Source organism: Mastigoproctus giganteus, chromosome 3 (genome assembly GCF_048544385.1).
Source record: "Mastigoproctus giganteus isolate SK-2022 chromosome 3, ASM4854438v1, whole genome shotgun sequence".
NCBI lineage: Eukaryota > Metazoa > Arthropoda > Arachnida > Uropygi > Thelyphonidae > Mastigoproctus > Mastigoproctus giganteus.
The window spans coordinates 102,031,379-102,051,370 of record NC_143577.1 but is presented as its reverse complement, the minus strand read 5'-3'; the positions used below and the strand labels follow the sequence as shown (position 1 = coordinate 102,051,370).

The following is a 19,992-nucleotide window of genomic DNA, read 5'->3' as shown; positions in this document are numbered from 1 at the left end:
AGCTTGCTTTCTTGCATCACATGCCTCTTCCACTACTACTACTACTATAATGCATTGCCTACTACCTGTAAAAAAAATGTATGAGGATTTTGCACTCAGTTGGTTTCAAAAAGATCATTAAGCTCTTCCACCACTTTAAAAAAAAACAAATTTATTATTGTTTTCTAATCTTTTACAGTTATCTCTCTCACACCCTCCCAATCTTTTACAGTTATCTCTCCCGCATCCTCCCAATATTTTAGTTATGTGTCCCCAGCAACGGCAATTTATTTTGGGGCTTATCTTTATTGAGTTTTTCTAGAGGGGTTATCTTAGTTTTCACAGAAATAACAACTCTCTTTTCTCACTCATATTTCATTAATTCACATAAAATTTAATTAAACTGCATACTGTAAGTACAATAAGAAATAATTTTACTGGTGTTTGTTCGAAACAGCGTTTTCACTGTTTGGAAAGAACACACTCTCCTCTCAGGAAAGCATACACGAGGCTGGGGAAATATTTAAAACTGCCACTGTCAACATCGCATTTAAAAACACCCAACTTAATTTTAAGTGCCTTTATGTTATCGAACATAGCATTGAGAGTCTTATCAGAGCCCTGTAATTTGAAATTCAAGACATTTAAATGTGAGTCGAAATCTGTAAAGAACATCAGTTTACAAATTCACACATCAGACAATTCTTTAAAAGAAAATTTTTGATCTGTCAAAAACAGATTGATTTCGTCCAGACATTCAACAAATCGATTAAAAACATTATTGTGCATAAGCAGTCCTTTGTACACTGAATGCACCTCATTTAATAAATTCTGAAATTGTATGTTTTTTTTCCAAAGCATCCATTACAGATTGCATCACGTCTTCAAGTTCCTTTAGAACAGCTTTTACACACAAAGCCCCCTCGTGTATGATGCAATGAAAACCAGTGAATGATCAACATGTTTTACAAATAGATTTACAAAACCTGCTTCTCTACCAATCATACTGGGTGCACCATCGGTTGTGTCAGAAACTACTTTTGAAACTTTCACATGTCATCTTAGGACACCTTGAATTCCGCATACTAAAAAAATTTGTATGCGTGCCCCTTCAGCCACTATTTCTCTGCACCACTGCTCATTATACTCGTCAGATTCAATAGGCCTATAACACACACACACTACTCTCATTTTCCCTTTCCCAGTGCTTAAGCCACACCACACTGACTCAACATAAGCACTGCGAAAGCAAAAATAAGAGTAGGAGTGTGTTATAGGCCTAATGACTCGAATGAGTACAATGAACAATTGTACAGAGAAATAGAGTGGGCTAGTAAATCGGAATGTCTTATAATGGGGGATTTTAACTTCCCAGATATTGACTGGAACTTGTGGGTTGGGCACTCACACACTAGTCAGACTTTTGTGGATTTATTGGATGATTCTTTTCTGCAGCAGCATGTTCGAGAGGCAACCAGAGAAAGTAATACTCTTGATCTGGTTATCAGTAGTGATCATTCATGTATTAGGAATTTGCAGATAAAAGAACCACTAGGTGGCAGTGATCACAGTGTACTGACGTGGGATTTACTTAAAGATTTAATTACCACCAGGGGTAAAGGAAAGGGTTTTTGCTTCCGTAAAGGCGAGTACAGTGGTCTCCGACAGTTTTTAAATTCTGTACAGTGGGATCAACTGACGATGTTACCAACAGTAAATTCTAAGTGGGAAGCATTCAAGGAATTAATCATGGAAGTTACTAAAAGGTTCATACCTATTAAGAAATATTGTTCAAGGTTTAGGCCTAAATGGTTGTCAAATGAACTAATGAGACTCGTAACAGAGAAGAAAAATGCATGGGATGCATATAAATTATCAAGCGACTCAGAAGCCTATGGCAGATATAAGTTAATCTGTAATCAGGTCACAAAGGAGGTTCGGCAGGCGAAGGCAGATTACGAGAAATCCTTGGCAAAAGATGCTAAGAAAAACAGCAAGGATTTCTTTACTTATATAAACTCTAAAAGGAAGGGGATGAATCTGATTGGTCCACTTGACATCGATGGTTCGACTGTTGATGATCCTGCTCAGATAGCAAACAAACTGAATGGGTATTTTGCATCTACATTCACACGTGAGGAATTATTAAGGTTTTAAAATGGCAGGAGGTTATCAAATTGTAGCAAGATACTTAATGATTTTGTAATAACTGAGAGCAAAGTGGAAGAGAAATTGTTCAAGTTAAACGTAAGAAAAGCACCTGTGGTGGATGGGATCTATCCAGTTATATTAAAGGAGGCGTCAAAGCAACTAAGCAAACCCTTAGCCATAATTATGAGCGCATACTTGGACTCAGGGGAGGTTCCCACGGACTGGAGATGTGCAAATGTATCCCCAATTCACAAAGGGGATCGAAGGGTGACACGAGTAAATACAGACCAGTTAGTTTAACTTCTGTTCCGGGTAATATAATGGAGTCACTGGTTAAAGATGCATTGCAGGAGCATCTAGACAAGACTGCAGCAATAATTCAGACACAGCATGGATTTGTTAAGGGAAAGTCTTGTCTGACAAATTTGATAGGATATTATGATGTGGTTAAAAAGGAACTGGATGCGAAAAATAATTTTGATATCATATATTTGGATTTCAGGAAAGCTTTTGACACTGTTGCGCATGGAAGACTATTGTACAAATTGGAGCAGAATGGTATTAAGGGTAAGTTGCTACAATGGATAAAAGGATGGTTAAGTGCTAGAAGACAGAGGGTGGTAATCAATGGGTGCTGCTGTTCTTGGACTAATGTTATTAGTGGAGTCCCACAGGGTTTTGTGTTAGGTCCACTGTTGTTTTGTATATTTATCAATGATATTGATGAAGGTATATCAGGCTTAATGTCGAAGTTTGCAGATGATACAAAGGTTGGCAGGGTTGTTAATGCAGTAATGGCAGTGTGCTACTGCAACAGGATCTAGATAATTTGGGCAGATGGGCTAAGAAGTGGCAACTGAAGTTTAACCTTGACAAATGCAAAGTACTACATATGGGTAGAAGTAACCCCAGAGAAACGTACCAGCTGTGTGGTACTACGCTTAAGGTGGTAGAAAATGAAAAAGACCTGGGAGTAATTGTGCAGGCAGATATGAAGTTTTCTGAGCAATGCAGACAGGCTGCCAGGGCAGGTCATGGGGTTTTGTCAATGATATATAGGAATTTTGCTAGCAGGGAAAAGGAGGTGATTATCCCTCTGTATAAGGCAATGGTCAGGCCACGGCTTGAGTACTGCGTACAGGTCTGGAGGCCTCATTTTAGGAAGGATGTAGATTTACTTGAGTGTGTACAGAGAAGGGCAACAAGATTGGTGAGGGGAATGAAGGGATCCTCTTACCAAGAGAGGCTTAAGTTCTGCAAATTGCAGTGGCTGGAGACTAGGCACCTGCGCGGTGATCTGATTGAGGTATATAAAGCCTTGAATGGGTTGAGCACACTGAATTCTGATGGGATCCTTCCACTTGTTCAGATTACGAACCTAAGGGGGCATAAATTCAAATTAAGAAAGGACAGATGTAGAATAGATGTGCGGAAATTTTCCTTTAGCCAGCGGGTGGTTAATTGCTGGAACAAACTTCCATCTGTCGTTGTGGAAGTTGATAGGTTGAATAAATTTAAGGAGGAACTGGACAGGTATTTGGAGGGAATGGTGTGATTTTTTTTTTTTTTTTTTTTTTTGGCTGATGCTGCATAAGCTCATACATTTGCTTTCTTGCATCACATGCCACTACTACTACTACTACTACATTGCATTGGCCACCAATGTCAACTGGATGCACTTCCTTAGATTTTATGTGTTTCTTAACTAACAGCATAACCCCTTCTCCCTTCCTGACCTGTCTATCCTTTCTGTACACGTTGTATTCCCCAAATTCCAATTCTGCACTGCTTATATCTGTGTGACACGTCTCTGATATCCCAACAATATCCGCCTTTGATGTCTTGACCAGTATTTCAAATTCATCAAATTTATTTACTATACTCCTAGCATTGTTGTAAATGCAAGTATACATACACCTATTTTTACTCTTAGTTACCCTAACACAACCAATGTATTTACTTGTTCAATGATGACTCTCAGCAGCCCTCAAAATCCCCAGTACCTCGCTTTGCAGGCTGCTGCTTATTCCAATAGAAGCAGTGCAAGAATCATTTTCACCTCTGCCTGTGAATCCCGCCAAGCTAGAAGTTTTCTGACCCACCTAACACTGCTTCGATAGTAGCAGCAAATATTCTTGCACCCTTTCCATTTAAGTGTATCCCATCCCAGTAGAAACAATTTCTCATGTTAACAAGCACAGACAATGCTGAGAAAAATTCTACCCCATGGGCCTTGCACAATCTCTCCAGGACCGAATTGATTGGAAAGGCTCTCATCATATACTCTCTCGTATCATGTCTGGGCAGAATTGCAGACACTTTCAAATTTAACCCTAACTCTCAACTTTTTTTCAACATTGACCTGTACTTGTTAACAACGTGTACAACAATATCACCCCTTGGCCCTTAAAAAATGATATCTGCTCTACAACGTCATCAACTTTTGCCCCTGGCAGACATACCCTTGTCCTATTCCACCTATCCTTTTTGCACGATATGTTCCCCATTTTCCTGACAATAGAGTCACCGACAACAACTAGTTCCTTTGGGACTAGAGCATTCTGCCTTGGGGGTTGCTGCTGCTGTGTTGTATGATATTCAAGTGCAAGCTCTGGCATCTGAGAGTGTGATGGGTCCACCAATTAAGTCTGAGGGCACCTACCATGTCCTTCAAGCTCTCATATAGGCCCACAACAATGCTGGGTTGGCACCTAACTTCTTCACACTGCTTACATCAAGCACACACAAAGACATCCCTCTTGGCAACATCATATCCGGAAAATAAATTACGTGGAACTAGGGAAATAAATGATTACAGGAAGGTTCACCAGAGTTCAACAGGTATTGGTATTTTTTGGTATTTGCTTTTTAGGAGCATTAGCAACTAAGGCCATATTGCTCCGGGGATATGTGGTGGTCATTTCCAGACCTTCCCGCATCCTCCATATTTGGTGGTTACGGGCTCGAACCCCGGTCTAATCAAGAAGCGTGTGCTATGCACTGCTGCTCCTGCCCACCTGGCTACGGAGGCACCGAGTTCGACAGGATAAGGTGGTAAGCATCAAGCAGGAATTCTATTAGCTTACCTCTTTTGTCAATAGCAGCTGATGAGCATTGAAATCCCTAAGTAAGAAGAAGGAGAGATGGCAGTTGATCTATTAGATTTTTTAAATCATTTAAGAATCACAATAGATTGGTAGGGGAATATATACTCTAAGATGGAGAGAGAGAGAGAGAGATACTAATTACAATGCACTTGGCTGCTCTTCTAAAGAAGTTTGGAAAGGAATGTGTTTGGATGGAATATTATTTCTGACAAGAACTGCAACTCCTTCACTCTTGGAATGAAAACCTGGTGTTTCTATCTCATCTATTAAATAGGTTTAGTAGCATTCATTAGCTTTTTTTATTTGAATTTAACTAGTGATTTTTGGAAGTTATGACTCACCAGTGTTGGAGCCAATATTCTTGAACTAGCCACCATGTTGTAGTCGATAAGAAATAGCATAACATATATCACGAAACACTACTAAATCTGTTAACTTAGTAGTATAGTATTATCAATTAATCAAAAATATTTAATAATCTTATTAAATTTCTTTGTTAATTAAATTGTATTTAAATGGAAATCATAACCCAGACTAGAGCTGCAAAGCAATGTTCACACACTAGCGAGAGTGCTGTGGCTAGGGAAAGAAACGAAGGGGGCGATTTTCCAACACATCAGTCTCAAAAAATTTACAAAATGTGAAACATTTGCGGACCTTTCTATAACAGGACATGATCAATGCCAACTCAGCGTTCTAATCAGCATCTATGAGAGCTTGAGGTGTAGAATAAATGCCCTCAAAGAAATTAATATGAGGGGGTCCATCAAGCTCTCAGCTGCCCAGAGGCAATCTCCAAGGCAGAATGCACTGGTCCCACAGGAACTAGTTATTGTTGGTGACTCTATTGTCAGGGGAGACTGCAAGAATATTTGAGAGACTGCAAGAATACAGGAGAGACTGCAAGAATATTTGGAGAAGGAAGATGGAGAATATACTATGCAAGCAGGATAAGTGGAACAGGAGCAGGGTATGTCTGATGGGCAAAAATTGATGACGTTGTAGAGCAGATATCATCTTTTAAGGGCACAAAAGGTGATATTGTTGCACATGTAGGAACTAATGGCATTAAAAGTAAGAGAAAATTTACAAATTTACTCAACAAGTACAGGTCAATGCTGAAAAAAAAGTTGCGAGTTAGGGTTGAATGTGAAAGTGTCTGAAAGTCTGCCCATACATGTCAGGAGGGAGTATTTAATGAGAGCCATGTCGATCAATTTGGTTCTGGAGAGATTGTGCAGGACTCGTGGGGTAGAATTTTTTCAGCGTGGTTTGTGCTTGTTGACAGGAGAGACTGCTTCTGCAGGGATGGCGTACACTTAAATAGAAAGGGTGCAAGAATATTTGCTGATGCTATTGACGCAGTGTTAGGTGGGTCGGAAAACTGCTAGCTCTTACAGACTAAGAGGTTAACAATGGCCGTAGGCAGAGGTCAAAGTGATTCTTTCACTGCTTCTATTAGAATGAGCAGCAGCCTAGAAAGCTAGGTAATGGAGATTTTCAGGCCTGCTGTGAGTCATAGTGGAATAAGTAAATACATGGGCTGTATTAGGGTAACTACGAGTAGAAACAGATGCATGTATACTTGCATTTACAACAATGCTAGGAGTAAATTTTATGAGGTTGAAGTGCTGGTCAAGACATCAAAGACGGATATTGTTAGGATATCAGAGACATGGTGTCACAGAGATATAAGCAGTGCAACACTGGATTTTGGAGAGTGCAGTGTGTACAGAAAGGATAGACAGGACAGGAAGGGAGGAGGGGTTATGCTGTTAGTTAAGAAACACACAAAATCTAAGGAAGTGCATCCAATTGACGTTGGTGGACAATGCAATGTTGAGTCAGTTTGGTGTGACCTAAATACTGGAAAAGGGAAAATGAAAGAATAGGCCTAATGAATCTCACGAGTATAATGAGCAATTGCTCAGAGAAATAAAGTGGGACAGTAAATCAGAATATCTTATAATGGGGGATTTTAACTTTCCAGATATTAACTGCAACTTGTGGATTGGTTACTTGCACACAAGCAAGACTTTTGTGGATTTATTGGATTACTGTTTTCTACAGCAACATGTTTGAGAGGCAACTAGAGGGAGTAATAATACTCTTGATCTGATTATCAGCAGTGATTATTCATGCATTAAGAATTTGCAGATAAAGGAACCACTGTGTGACAGTGATCACAATGTACTGATATGGGATTTACTTAAAGGTATAAAGACCATCAAGGGTAAAGGGAAGGGCTTTTGCTTTCGTAAAGGTGACTACAGGGTTCTCAGACAGTTTTTAAATTCTGCACAGTGGGATCAACTGATGATGTTACCAATATTATCAATGCTGAATTCTAAATGGGAAGCCTTCAGAGACTTAATCTTGGAGGCTTCTAGGCTTTTCATTCCAACTAAGAAATACCGTTCATGGTTTATGCCTGAATGGATGTCATATGAATTAATGAGGCTCTTGGCAGAGAAGAAAAATGTATGGGATGTATATAAATTATCAGGCAACACAGAAGCCTATGGAATATATAAGCTAGTCTGTAATCAAGTCACAAAGGAGATTAGGCAAGCAAAGGCAGATTATGAGAAATCTTTGACAACGGATGTAAAGAAAAACAGCAAGGAGTTCTTTACTCATGTAAACTCTAGAAAGAAAGGGATGAATCAGATTGGCCCACTTAACATTTGGTTTGACTATTGATGATCATGTTCAGGTAGCTGATGTGTATTTTGAATGAGTATTCTGAATCTACATTCACACATGAGTTATTCGAGGAGAGGAATGCCAGAAGTTTATCAAACTGTAACAAGGATTTTGTAATAACTGAGAGCAAAGTGGATGAGAAATTGTTGAAGTTAAACATAAGGAAGGCACCTGGTGTGGATGGGTTCTATCCAGTTATATTAAAGGAGGCAGCAAAGGAAGTAAGTAAACCCTTAACCATAATTATGAGAGCTTCCTTGGACTCAGGGGGAGGTACTCATGGACCGGAGGTGTGTACAAATGTATCACCAATTCACAAAGGAGGTTCAAAGGTAACACAAGTAACTAAAGACCTGTTAGTTTAACTTGTGATCCGTGGAAATTAATGAACTCACTGGTAAAAAAGAAGCATTGCAGGATCATCTAGATAAGACTGAAGTAATAGTTAAGACACAGCATGGGTGTGTTAAAGGGAAGTCTTGTCTGCCCAATTTGATTGGATACTATGATGTGGTCATAAAGGAACTGGATGCAAAAAATAATTCTGATATCATAAAATTGGATTTCAGGAAAGCTTTTTCTACTGTTGCATGGAAGACTGCTGTACAAATTCAAGCAGTGTGGCATAAAGGGCAAGTTACTACAATTGATAAAGGATGGTTGAGTGGGAGACGACAGAGAGTGGCAATGATTTTACACTGATGTGGACAAATGTTACTATTGGAGTTCCCCAGGGTTCATTGCTGGGCCCATTATTGTTATGTGTATTAATCAATGATATTGATGAAGGTATATCAGGCTTAATGTCCAAGTTTGCAGATGATACAAACGCTGGCATGGTTGTTAATGACAATAATAACAGTGTGTTACTGCAAAAGGAGCTAGAAAATTTGGGCAGATGGGCTGAGAAGTGGCAACTGAAGTTTAACATTGACAAATGCAAAGTACTGCAAATGGGTAGCAATAACCCAAGAGAAACCTACCAACTGTGTGGTACTACACTTGGGGAAGTGGATAGTGAAAAAGACTTGGGCTTAATTGTGCAGTCAGATATGAAGTTCGCTGATCGGTGCAGACAGGCTGCCAGTGTAGGTTATGGAGTCTTGTCAATAATATATAGGAATTTTGCTAGCAGGGACAGGGAGGTGATTATCCATTGTAAGGCAATGATCAGGCCACACCTTGAGTACTGTGTACAGGTCTGGAGGCACCAGATTGAAGTCACTTTACCATTTTCAGAGATCCTGCAGCAGATTTGATGCATTTTTGAATAGGTAAGGGAGATAACTTACTCAGAGAATGATCTGAAAACTAATGTAATATGAGAATGCTGGTAATTCTGATGCTGAGAAACTTGTTTTTAACCTTTTGGGTTTATAAATGATCATGGTCAGTTTTTATTGTTTCTGGCCAAGAGCTGACAAGCTCTCAGCCAGAGACTTTGCCACATCATCCCCATATGATAATACAGAAATATGGTATCCTGGCAATATATCATACCCTTATTTCAGTAGTTTGTTTTTTTTAGTTAGGATACTACATAAATTAGATTTATAACTGTAACAGATCTGACCAATCTAGCTGTCTTATTTTATTACTCAATAAAAAAAATTAATAAAAAATAAAATATTTCAGATTTGCCCTTCCCCACTAGGGGATTTAAATATATATGTGTGTGTGTGTGTGTGTGTGTGTGTGTGTGTGTGTGTGTGTGTATTTCTTACTCATTCCAAGGCATAATAAAGGAATGGCTATATTTTTATTTCCCACATACTTTTGCTGTCAGATATTTTTGTACTTTCCAAGCTTTTTGATTATTTGAGTGGCAAGAAAAGTCCTATTATTTTTACTTTTTTTTTTTTTTTAATCTTTTCACTTTATTAGCCATTTCACCCCTCCACCCTCAGAATCATATATATATATATATATATATATATATATATATATTCTATTAGAATAATTAGTTTTGGTTTTTTTTTTTTTTTAATGTAAAACCCAAACATGAGAGGTGTTAAAACCTATAGTACTTAGTACCATGCTTGGGTTGGAGGTTCAGAAGATGAAAGAAGATATTTGTTGACATTGGACTTGAACTTCTGTAGACTGTAATTTTCAGGAAATACGTATGAAGGAAGGTTGTTCCAGAAAACGGCAGTTGAATGAATAAACAAGGAAGATGAAAAGTTGGTTCTGTGAGTTTGAAGTTGGACAGTAAATGGATGTTGGCTGGTGGCGGCACGTGTTTGGGTTGTTTTGAAAGAGACAGCGAGAATTATAGAAGCCAATTCAGAAGAACACTGGCCATGAAAGTATCTGTAGAAGAGGCATGCAGCCGAAACAGTACATCTATGAGACAACGAGTGGACAGACTCTGTTAGAGATGAATCATTAATTAATCTAACTGCCCTTTTCTGAATGGAATCAAGAAGCCTGAGAGAGGTTTTGGGGGCACCACCACAGATGTGGGAACAATATTCCATGGTAGGAAGGATTTGCAATTTGTACAGAGTGAACAGCTGTTTGGAAGAAAAGTAACGACGAGAGTGAAAGAGAAAACCAAGTTTTTTAGATGCAGAGGAAGCAACATTTGTAATGAGCTTGTGCCGAGAGCGATCAGCAGTCAGGGTAATCCCCAAAAGAGATATATCATTTTGCCTAGAAATCGGAGTGTCACCAAATATAAGCATAGGAGCAGAAGAATCTTTTTTTGCGAGATATAAAACAATGAGTTTTAGAAGGATTGAAATCAACTAACTTGTCTTTGCCTGGAGATCGACATTTAAGGAATTGGTAGCAGATATTCGAGAAGTTGACACTGATTGAGCAGGGCAAGGTTTCTCAAAATGGAAAGTGGAATGCAATGTGCTATCATTGGGAAAACTATGGATAGGATTTCCAGTCGATGGAAGGTCATTAATATACATGAGGAAAAGAGTGGGGACACCGGTATTAGTGGAGAAGTTAAAGACAGAGAGCCATCTACCATCACCTTCAGTGAGCAATCAGAGAGAAAACTGGATAACCAATTACAGAAAACTGTTGGCAAACCATAAGATGGAAGCTTGTTTAGAAGATCTTTATGCCAAACACAATCGAAAGCCTTTGAGATGTCAAGAGAAACTGCTTGTGTTTTACCGAACTTTTCCATTGAATTAGTCCATAAATGGATAACATAAGCCAGAATATCACTAGTGGATCAAACACTGACAATCCATACTGGTGATCGTTGATCAGACAGAAGGTTTCTAGGTAGTTTAAGAGTTGGCGGTTAATTGATTTCTCCATTACTTTAGAAAGAGTAGAAGTAATTGCTGTGGGACGATAATTGGATGGGAGGGATTTGTTACCCTTTTTTAAGAACTGGCTGGATATGAGCAAATTTCCAAGCAGAAGGAAAAACACCTTTGGAATAAGAAAGTGAAAAAAGGCAGCAAAGAACAGGAGAAAGTTAAGGAGCACAGGTTTTGAGAACAAGTGGAGAAACACCATTGAGAACTGAAGCTTTCTTAGCATCAAGATTTGTCAAAATCCTTCTGATATCCTTTTGACGGAAGACCACAGGAGGCATTGAATGGAGCGTGTTGGGAATGGTGGGATTTACCTTGTTCACTCATACATGAGTTGGAAGAAAAATGAGATGCTAGCAGGTCAGTTTATCCTTGGCTAAAGTCACAACAGAACCATCTGGTTTGGACAGAGGTGGCAGCAGAGATGGGCAAAAGTTGCGGCCAATAGCTTTGGCAAGAGACCAGAATGCTTGGCTACCATTAGGGCAAGAAGGACGTTTTCTACTCTTAGCCTTGTCAAAATCTAGTTTGGACTGATTAACAACTGCTTTACAATTGTTGCGAGCTTTGGTGTAGGCAGAAAATGAAACTGAAGAATTGGAAGCAAGCCAATTACGATATGCAACATTCTTCTCTTGAACAGCCTGAGCACATTTATTGGAAAACCAAAGTTTAGATAAAGGATGAGATTTTAAAGTGGAGTGTGGGATAAAGGATTCCATTCCTGCAAGAATAATTTCACTGATACGATCTAAGCAAACGTTGACAGAAGTTTTGAAACAGTCATCCGACCAAGGAAAAGAAGAAAAGAAGTCTCGCAGGTCATCCCATTTTGCATTCTTGTAATGCCAAACAACACGAGGTTGGGAATAGCCATGAGATAAAGGTTTCATTGGTGAAGAGACAATCACCAAGTTGTGATCTGAAGTGCCTAAAAGACCTCTCACTTCGACCGTGTACTTAGAAGGGTTGTTTGTGAGAAAAAGATCAAGTGTGTTGGCTGTATGGTTACGATTGTCCGGTATTCTTGTAGGTCATTAGTAATTGCAAAAGCCTCAGCATCTTGACCTGCTGGGTCGGTGTGACTAGAAAACGGAAGTCAGCTGGAGTTGTGAACATTAAAATCACCATGGAAAATTACCTCACCGTTAGGAAAGTTGGACTGGAGAAAGTCAAGTTGCAAAGAGAGGAAGTCAAAGAGCTCCAAGTGATTAGTGGAGTTGGGAGAACGGTAGAGACAACAGATGAATTTGACACAGTGAGGGAAAGAGATTTTAAGCCAGAGAAGAACGAAAAGAGGAGATTTCAAATTACCAAGTCTCTGACTGGTAACATCAGAAGGGACATATGCACAAGTACCACCTTTGAGGCAAAAGGAATCATACAGCGAATAGTTTGGGCAACTAAGATGAGTGAGCAGTAGTTGAATCAACTGATAACTGAGATTCTGTCAATAAAAGTACATGGTGTTTGGCAGACTGCAAATGGAAATGGACATCGTTGAGATTAGAATTGAGACCACATATATTTGTGAAATGAACTAGGAAGTGCTTGGGAGGTTTAGATCTTTTCGCTGATTAGCTTAGTCTATTAGTTTGACTATTCATGGTGTATTCAATAGTAAGAAAAAGTGAGTGGGACATGCTGTATGATGTAATGAAATTTTTGGATATGGTGTACACATGGTAAGAATATACCCAGATCCTTGATATAACGTGGCCTCGACAATGCCCCCCCCCCTGCATACACATTACTCGAACTCCCTCCAGTCACTACCTGACAGAATAGAGGGAGCAAGATTATACACTAGATGATCCGGAAGCCTCCTAGAGTGTTACCAATAGGTTTGGTCCAGTGTACTAACTAGCGGGCGGCCTGTGAACACTGTTTTAGAGCTGTTTGTTTTGGCACTCAAAATGTAAGGAAGATTGGATCTTGCCACAATGTTCATTATAACCTCAAAAATCATCAGTCATACTGCATGATGGAAGAGATGGGGAAGGGTTGACTGGAACTTAGCTCTGGAGGCTAAACATGGGTTCCATCACTTCAAGCCTCCAATAAGCAAAGTCTCATCAACTTGTGGTATTGCCCCAGTTGATGAGAGTCATCTGCCACCTAGTACTGCCTGGTAACACAGAGGGGTGGCATTCCTCCATGTGGTGTGGGTGCCACACTTCAACCCCTGCTTACGTTGGTTCACACCTGGATGGTCACCAACCTGTGTTTGTGCATGGAGGTTATACCCAGGATTACTAACAGTCCCACCACCGTGAAGGTGCAAGCAGAGGATTTGGCTGGCACAGACTGTCTGGACTTCATCAAATTGGGTCCACTTGACTTGAGTGTCACCCAAATATCAGTTCCATCAGCATTTTAGACTCCTAGGTAGCAAGTACAGTTTTTCTGGCATATCTGAGAGGAATGTCTGTGACAACCTCAAGGAAGGACCTAGTGAAAAGTAACGGCTAAAAAGGGATGGTAAATTAATATATTGGGATATTTTATGAACCAGAGGCACTGCTAGTAATAGCAGAAATACCGAGCAACCATAATGGAATGTAGATAAGTAGATTAGAGCATTAGTGCAGAAATGCTGACATGCTGCAGTTACAATGGAAAAAATTATATAAGTGCCTGAATAATAAAAGTAGGTTAAATAAAATAAACACTAGGAATATTACTTAATGCTATATATCCAAAGATTTTAACTTCTTCATCAAGGATCAGCAACCGAAACCAAAGACAATACAGCAAGAAGTAAGGCATCTGTTACTGATATGAAATATACATAGCAAGAGGTAAAATGTAGACTGGTGTATATATTTGGTTGTTTTGGTTTTTTAGGAGCATTAGCAACTAAGGCCATATTGCTCCGGGAATATGCAGTGGTCATTCCCTGACCTCTCCGTATCCTCCGTATTTGGTGGTCACCACCAAATACGGAGGTATCAAGCCCGTCTAATCAAGAAGCGTGTGCTACGCACTGTCGCTCCTTCCCACCTGGCTACGGAGGCATCGTATATATTTGGTCTCAGTCGGGTCGGCTGAGACCAAAACGATAAGGAATAAGAAACAAATCAAATCTAATTAAAATTTAAATTAAAAGTAAAAACAAAAATCAAGATAAAATTAAATCCAATAAAAATAAAATTGAATAAAATAGCAAGCAACCCTAAATGAATTTAAACAAAAGAAATGTAATATAAAGACGAAAGGTATAGTCAAAGTAGGGCAACTTACTTTGACTATATCTTTATAGGAGTCGGAGAAATGGGCTGAGGGAAGCAAACGTCAGCAAGGCTGTATGGTAAACCAAAGAAGTTAGCAAATTAGTTCCCAGCATATTTATAACATGTTAAAGTCACCCTGAGTGTGGGGATGGAGAGGTGTAAATAGGTCAAAGTAAACTTTACCCGAGTGACAGGGAGGTCGGCAATTAAACAAATCAGGCACATCAACCCAGTATAGGGGAGAAATACATAAGTTACAAAGTAGCATTAAAAGACTAAATGTTGTTGGAGATGAAAAAGGGGAGAGATAGTAGAAAAATAGCATCTTGAATATTGCTTTCGGTCAACCTAATCGCTCGTGAAAAATAAAAAACATAGGGTGTAAGAATAGTAAAAAAAGGGTTGCGAAACCCGTACCAATAATAGGTCCCTAGACATAGGTCTGGGCTTATACTTCATGTGTTTAAGTCAGTAATGGTATTGTATTGGCATTAGTTGAGACATATGATGCAAGAAAGAAAGTTTATACAGCATCAGCCAAAAAAAAAAAAAAAACCCTTCCCATTTCACCCATCCGGTCACTCCAAATGTTTTTCTAGTTCAGCCTTAAATTTTTTTAAGCTATCAAATGCCACAACAACAGATGGAAGTTTGTTCCAGCAATCAACCTAAAAACAAACTTCTGCACATCTATTCTACATTCTACAATTGTCTTTCCTCAATTTGAATCTATGCCCCATCAGGTTCTTAGTCTGCGCAGGTGAAAGAATCCCATCAGCATTCAGCTTGCTCAAACCATTCAAGGCCTTATACACCTCAATCAGATCACCTCGCAGGTGCCTACTCTCCAGGCACTGCAATTAACAGAACTTACGCCTTTCTTGGTAAGAGCAACCCTTTGTTGCACTTCTTTGTACTCGTTCTAGCAACTCTACATCCTTCCTAAAATGAGGCCTCCAGACCTGTACACAGTACTCTAAGTGTGGCCTGACCATTGCCTTGTATAAAGGAATAATCACCTCCCTATCCCTGCTAGCAAAATTCCTATATATCATTGACAAGACTCCATGACCAGCCCTGGCAGTCCATCTGCACTGCTCAGCAAACTTCATATTTGACTGCACAATTACCCCCAGGTCTTTTTCACTTTCCACTTCCCTGAGTGTAGTTCCACATAGTTGGTACGTCTCTCTTTGGTTATTGCTACCCATATGCAGTACTTTGCATTTGTCAATGTTAAAATACAGTTGCCACTTCTCAGCCCATTTTCCCAACTTACCTAGATCCAGTTGGAGTAGCATACTGTCTTTACTGTCATTAACAACCCTGCAAACATTTGTATCATCTACAAACTGGACATTAAACCTGATATACCTTCATCAATACCATTGATAAATACTGAAAACAAAAATGGGCCCAACACAGAACCCTGGGGAACTCCACTAATAACATTTGTCCACAAAGAGCAGTGTCCATTGATTACCACGCTCTGTCGTCTCCCACTCTCCCACTTTATCCATTGTAGCAACTTACCCTTAATGCCATACCTCTCCAGCAATCTTTGTACAGCAATCTTTCATTTGCAACAGTATCAAAAGCTTTCCTGAAATCCAAGTATATGATATTAAAATTATTTTTGGCATTCAGTTCCTTTGTGACCACATTATAGTATCCAATTAAATTGATCAGACAAGACCTCCCTTTAACAAACCCATGCTGTGTCTTAACTATTACTGCAGCCTTGTCTAGATGATCCTGCAGTGCTTCTTTAACCAGTGATTCCATTAATTTCCCCGGAACAAAAGTTAAACTAACAGGTCTGTAGTTACTTGTGTCACCTTTTGAACCCCCTTTGTGAATTTGTGATACATTTGCACTCCTCCAGTCCTTTGCGACCTAGCCTGAGTCCAAGGAAGCTCTCATAATTATGGCTAAGGGTTTTCTTACATCCTTTGCTGCCTCTTTTAATATAACTGGATATATCCCGTCCACCCTAGGTGTCTTCTTCCTTATGTTTAACTTCAACAATTTCTCCTGCACTCTGCTTTAAGTTATTACAAAATTACTTAGCTCCCTGTTAGCATTTGATAAACTTCTGTCACTCCCCTCATCGAATAACTCCTCATGTGTGAATGTATATGCAAAATACTCAATCAGTTTATCAGATACCTGAGCATGATCATCAATAGTCAACCCATCTATGTTAAGTGGTCCAATCTGATTCATCCCTTTCCTTCTGGAGTTTACATAACTAAAGAACTCCTTGCTGTTTTTCTTTGCATCCTTTGCCAAAGATTTCTCATAATCTGCCGTCGCCTGCCTAACCTTTGTGACTTGATTACAGACTAGCTTATATCTGTCGTAGACTTCTATGTCGCCTGATAATTTATATGCATCCTATGCATTTTTCTTCTCTGCCATGAGCCTCATTAATTCATCCAACATCCATTTAGGCGTGAACCTTGAACAGTATTTCTTAGTTGGTATAAAAAGCCAAGTAGCCTCCAAGAGTAAGTCCATGAAGGCTTCCCATTTAGAATTCACCATTGGTAACATCAGTTGATCCCACTCCACAGAATTTAAAAACTGTCTGAGACCTCTGTAGTAACCTTTACGAAAACTAAAACCCTTCATTTTACCCTTGATGGTAGTTACTTCTTTAAGTAAATCCCACGTCAGTACACTGTGATCACTGTCACCTAGTGGTTCCTTTATCTGCAAATTCCTAATGCACGTATCATCACTGTTGATAATCAGATCAAGGGTATTACTCCCTCTGGTTTCCTCTTTTAAATAGCAAAGAGTTACCTTGAACAGGTCGCTGTATAAAAGAATCCTCCAATAAATCCACAAAAGTCTTGCTAGCGTGCAAGTGACCAACCCACAAGTTCCAGTCAATATCTGGAAAGTTAAAATCACCCATTACAAGACATTCTGAGTTATTTGCCCATTCTATTTTTCTGCACAACTGTTCATTGTACTCATCAGCATCATTAGGCCTATAACATACTCCTACTCTCCTCCCTTTCCCCGTGTTTATGTCACACCAAACAGACTCAACATTGCACTGTCCACCCGTGTCAACTGGATGCACTTCCTTAGATTTTATGTGGTTCTTAAATAACAGCATAATGCCTCTTCTCTTTGTACCCTATCTGTCCTTTCTGTACACATTGCACTCCTCAAATTCCAATTCTGCACTGCTTATATCTGTGTGGCACCGTGTCTCTGATATCCCAACAGTATCTGCCTTTGATGTCTTGGTCAGCACTTCAAATTCATCAAATTCATTATAAAAAATATAAGACTAAACAATGTCAAAAACAAAAATAACTGAATGTAAAAGGATATCAACCTGCTATTATATTGTTAATATCAATATGGTTGTCAATCAACTTTTTATATTTTATGATATTTAGTACTTTTCTAAAATGATGGTAAAGGAAGACTGAAGGGAAATTATTACCAAGTAGTTTAATTTGCAGAATTGTGATATTATCTAAACATAGATTGTTGTTATTACATATGGCGGCAACACTGATGCATCAAGAGAGAGAGAGTATTATATTTGAATGCACTTTTTGTGAGATGTTGGAGTGCCAATGGGTGAAGCTTGATGCCATAGGGTTTGCTGCCTGGTCACGGGCCTGCTGGTCATACTTATCTAAGGGACTGGTAGGGTAACCGCATTGGAGGAACTGGAGGATCGCATGTTTGTGGGTCTGCCAGATCCTATAGCCTTTTGGTGTCGTTTTTGTCAACAATGTGTTTGTCCTCATTCCTCGTGAGTCAGGAGACAGACTTTTGTGACACCTTAACTCTCTGTCACCCTTTATTCAATTCACCATTGAACTGGAGTTGGACAGAGTGTGTTTAGTGTCAAACCTTAGACCTTTATCCCCTACAACCAAACCTGTCACAACTCTCTAAGGTCTTACAGACTTACGGGATAAAGTGCTTGCATCTTCCAGGCAGGAAATTGTGGTCCTCGTCTCGAGGGTAAAGACACTGATTTCCTCCCCCCCTTCTTGCAGAACATTTCAGTGTACCAGACTTTTGTGACACCTTAACTCTCTGTCACCCTTTATTCAATTCACCATTGAACTGGAGTTGGACAGAGTGTGTTTAGTGTCAAACCTTAGACCTTTATCCCCTACAACCAAACCTGTCACAACTCTCTAAGGTCTTACAGACTTACGGGATAAAGTGCTTGCATCTTCCAGGCAGGAAATTGTGGTCCTCGTCTCGAGGGTAAAGACACTGATTTCCCCCCCTTCTTGCAGAACATTTCAGTGTACCGTGCCATAACTGTTGGCTGCTACGATGGCGAATCTGGCAGGAGACTTAAAGATCGAATCTACGAACACGAGAGAGCAATCCCTTCTGTGAATTTGGAACACTCAGTGACTGCGGAGCACTTCTGGTCTACCCAGCATGACATCGACAGATGCTGTGACATTGAAATTATCGACCAATCCTGCCACTACTGTCATCGCATCCGGTTGGAATCGCTCCACATTTCGTGTTGTCGCGATTCCTTTAACAGGAACAAAGGAGGTTGCATCAATCCTATCATTGCCTCAATGATAGGTTGCATCAATCCTATCATTGAGGCAACCATCCTCCTGAATGATAAAGGTTGGTGCACGCAGCATACCCAAGTGTTGCAGTTACAACTGCAAGCTTCTACTTTCAACTGCTGATTGTTATCTGCACCTGTACACGCCTCACCTCCATGACCACTGTGGCTGAGCACATGACATTCTTTATTATTTTTGTAATAACGCTCATTCCCACCTGAATAAGGACAACCTAAGTCCGTAAGCTTTTGGTGATTTATTTACTTTATTTTTAACTTATTTTAACTTCCTTCTAATATTAAAGAGTTACCAAAAACCTGTGTTTTATCCATCTTCTCAGTAAAGCTGAATTATATTCCTATAATGAATCCTGAAAACAGAGGCCTCTTTCAAGAAACTTTCATACTGAAATTATTCAATATATATATATATATATATATATTATTATTATTATTATTATTATGGCCTCCGTAGTGGTCAGTAGCTAGAATGCAATAGCACATGCTCTTTAACTAGACTGGGACTGACAAATATGGTCAATCTGCCAACCTGCACTGGACCAGCATGGCAGATTATAGTCCATTACTTCAAAATGACTTGTTCAGGAGTCCTCAATCCTGCAGTGGATTGAAAATGGCTGCAGTTTTATTTATTTATTTATTTTTATTATATATATTATTTATTATTAAGAAGGATATGAGTAACTTACCCGTGCAGACCGTTCCATTGTATAATGCAAACCAGAATGAACAATATCTTTCTCTGAAGCACCCTATTATATAAAAACTTCTAATATTAAGAAAGGAAAAACTGCCACTATTATCAAAAACATACACAGTATTTAAAACAATAATAATAATGAAGAGGAAAAAAACATTGTGCACATTAAAAATAAATATCTTATTTTTATAATCCATAACTACATATGATATTCCAGCCAGTCGTATGA

At 39.2% G+C, this 19,992-nt stretch overlaps 1 protein-coding gene across 3 annotated transcripts in view; it reads right to left on the bottom strand.

The window, feature by feature from the left end:
- The window catches only part of LOC150088191 (glutamate dehydrogenase, mitochondrial-like), a 246,195-nt gene that overhangs the window by 2,061 nt on the left and 224,142 nt on the right, over positions 1-19,992 (bottom strand). For all 3 annotated transcript variants that reach the window (XM_090369374.1, XM_090369372.1, XM_090369371.1), the window contains one exon: positions 19,753-19,815. In XM_090369374.1, the coding sequence (XP_090225500.1) occupies positions 19,753-19,815 (63 nt within the window). The remainder of the gene's footprint in view (positions 1-19,752; positions 19,816-19,992) is intronic.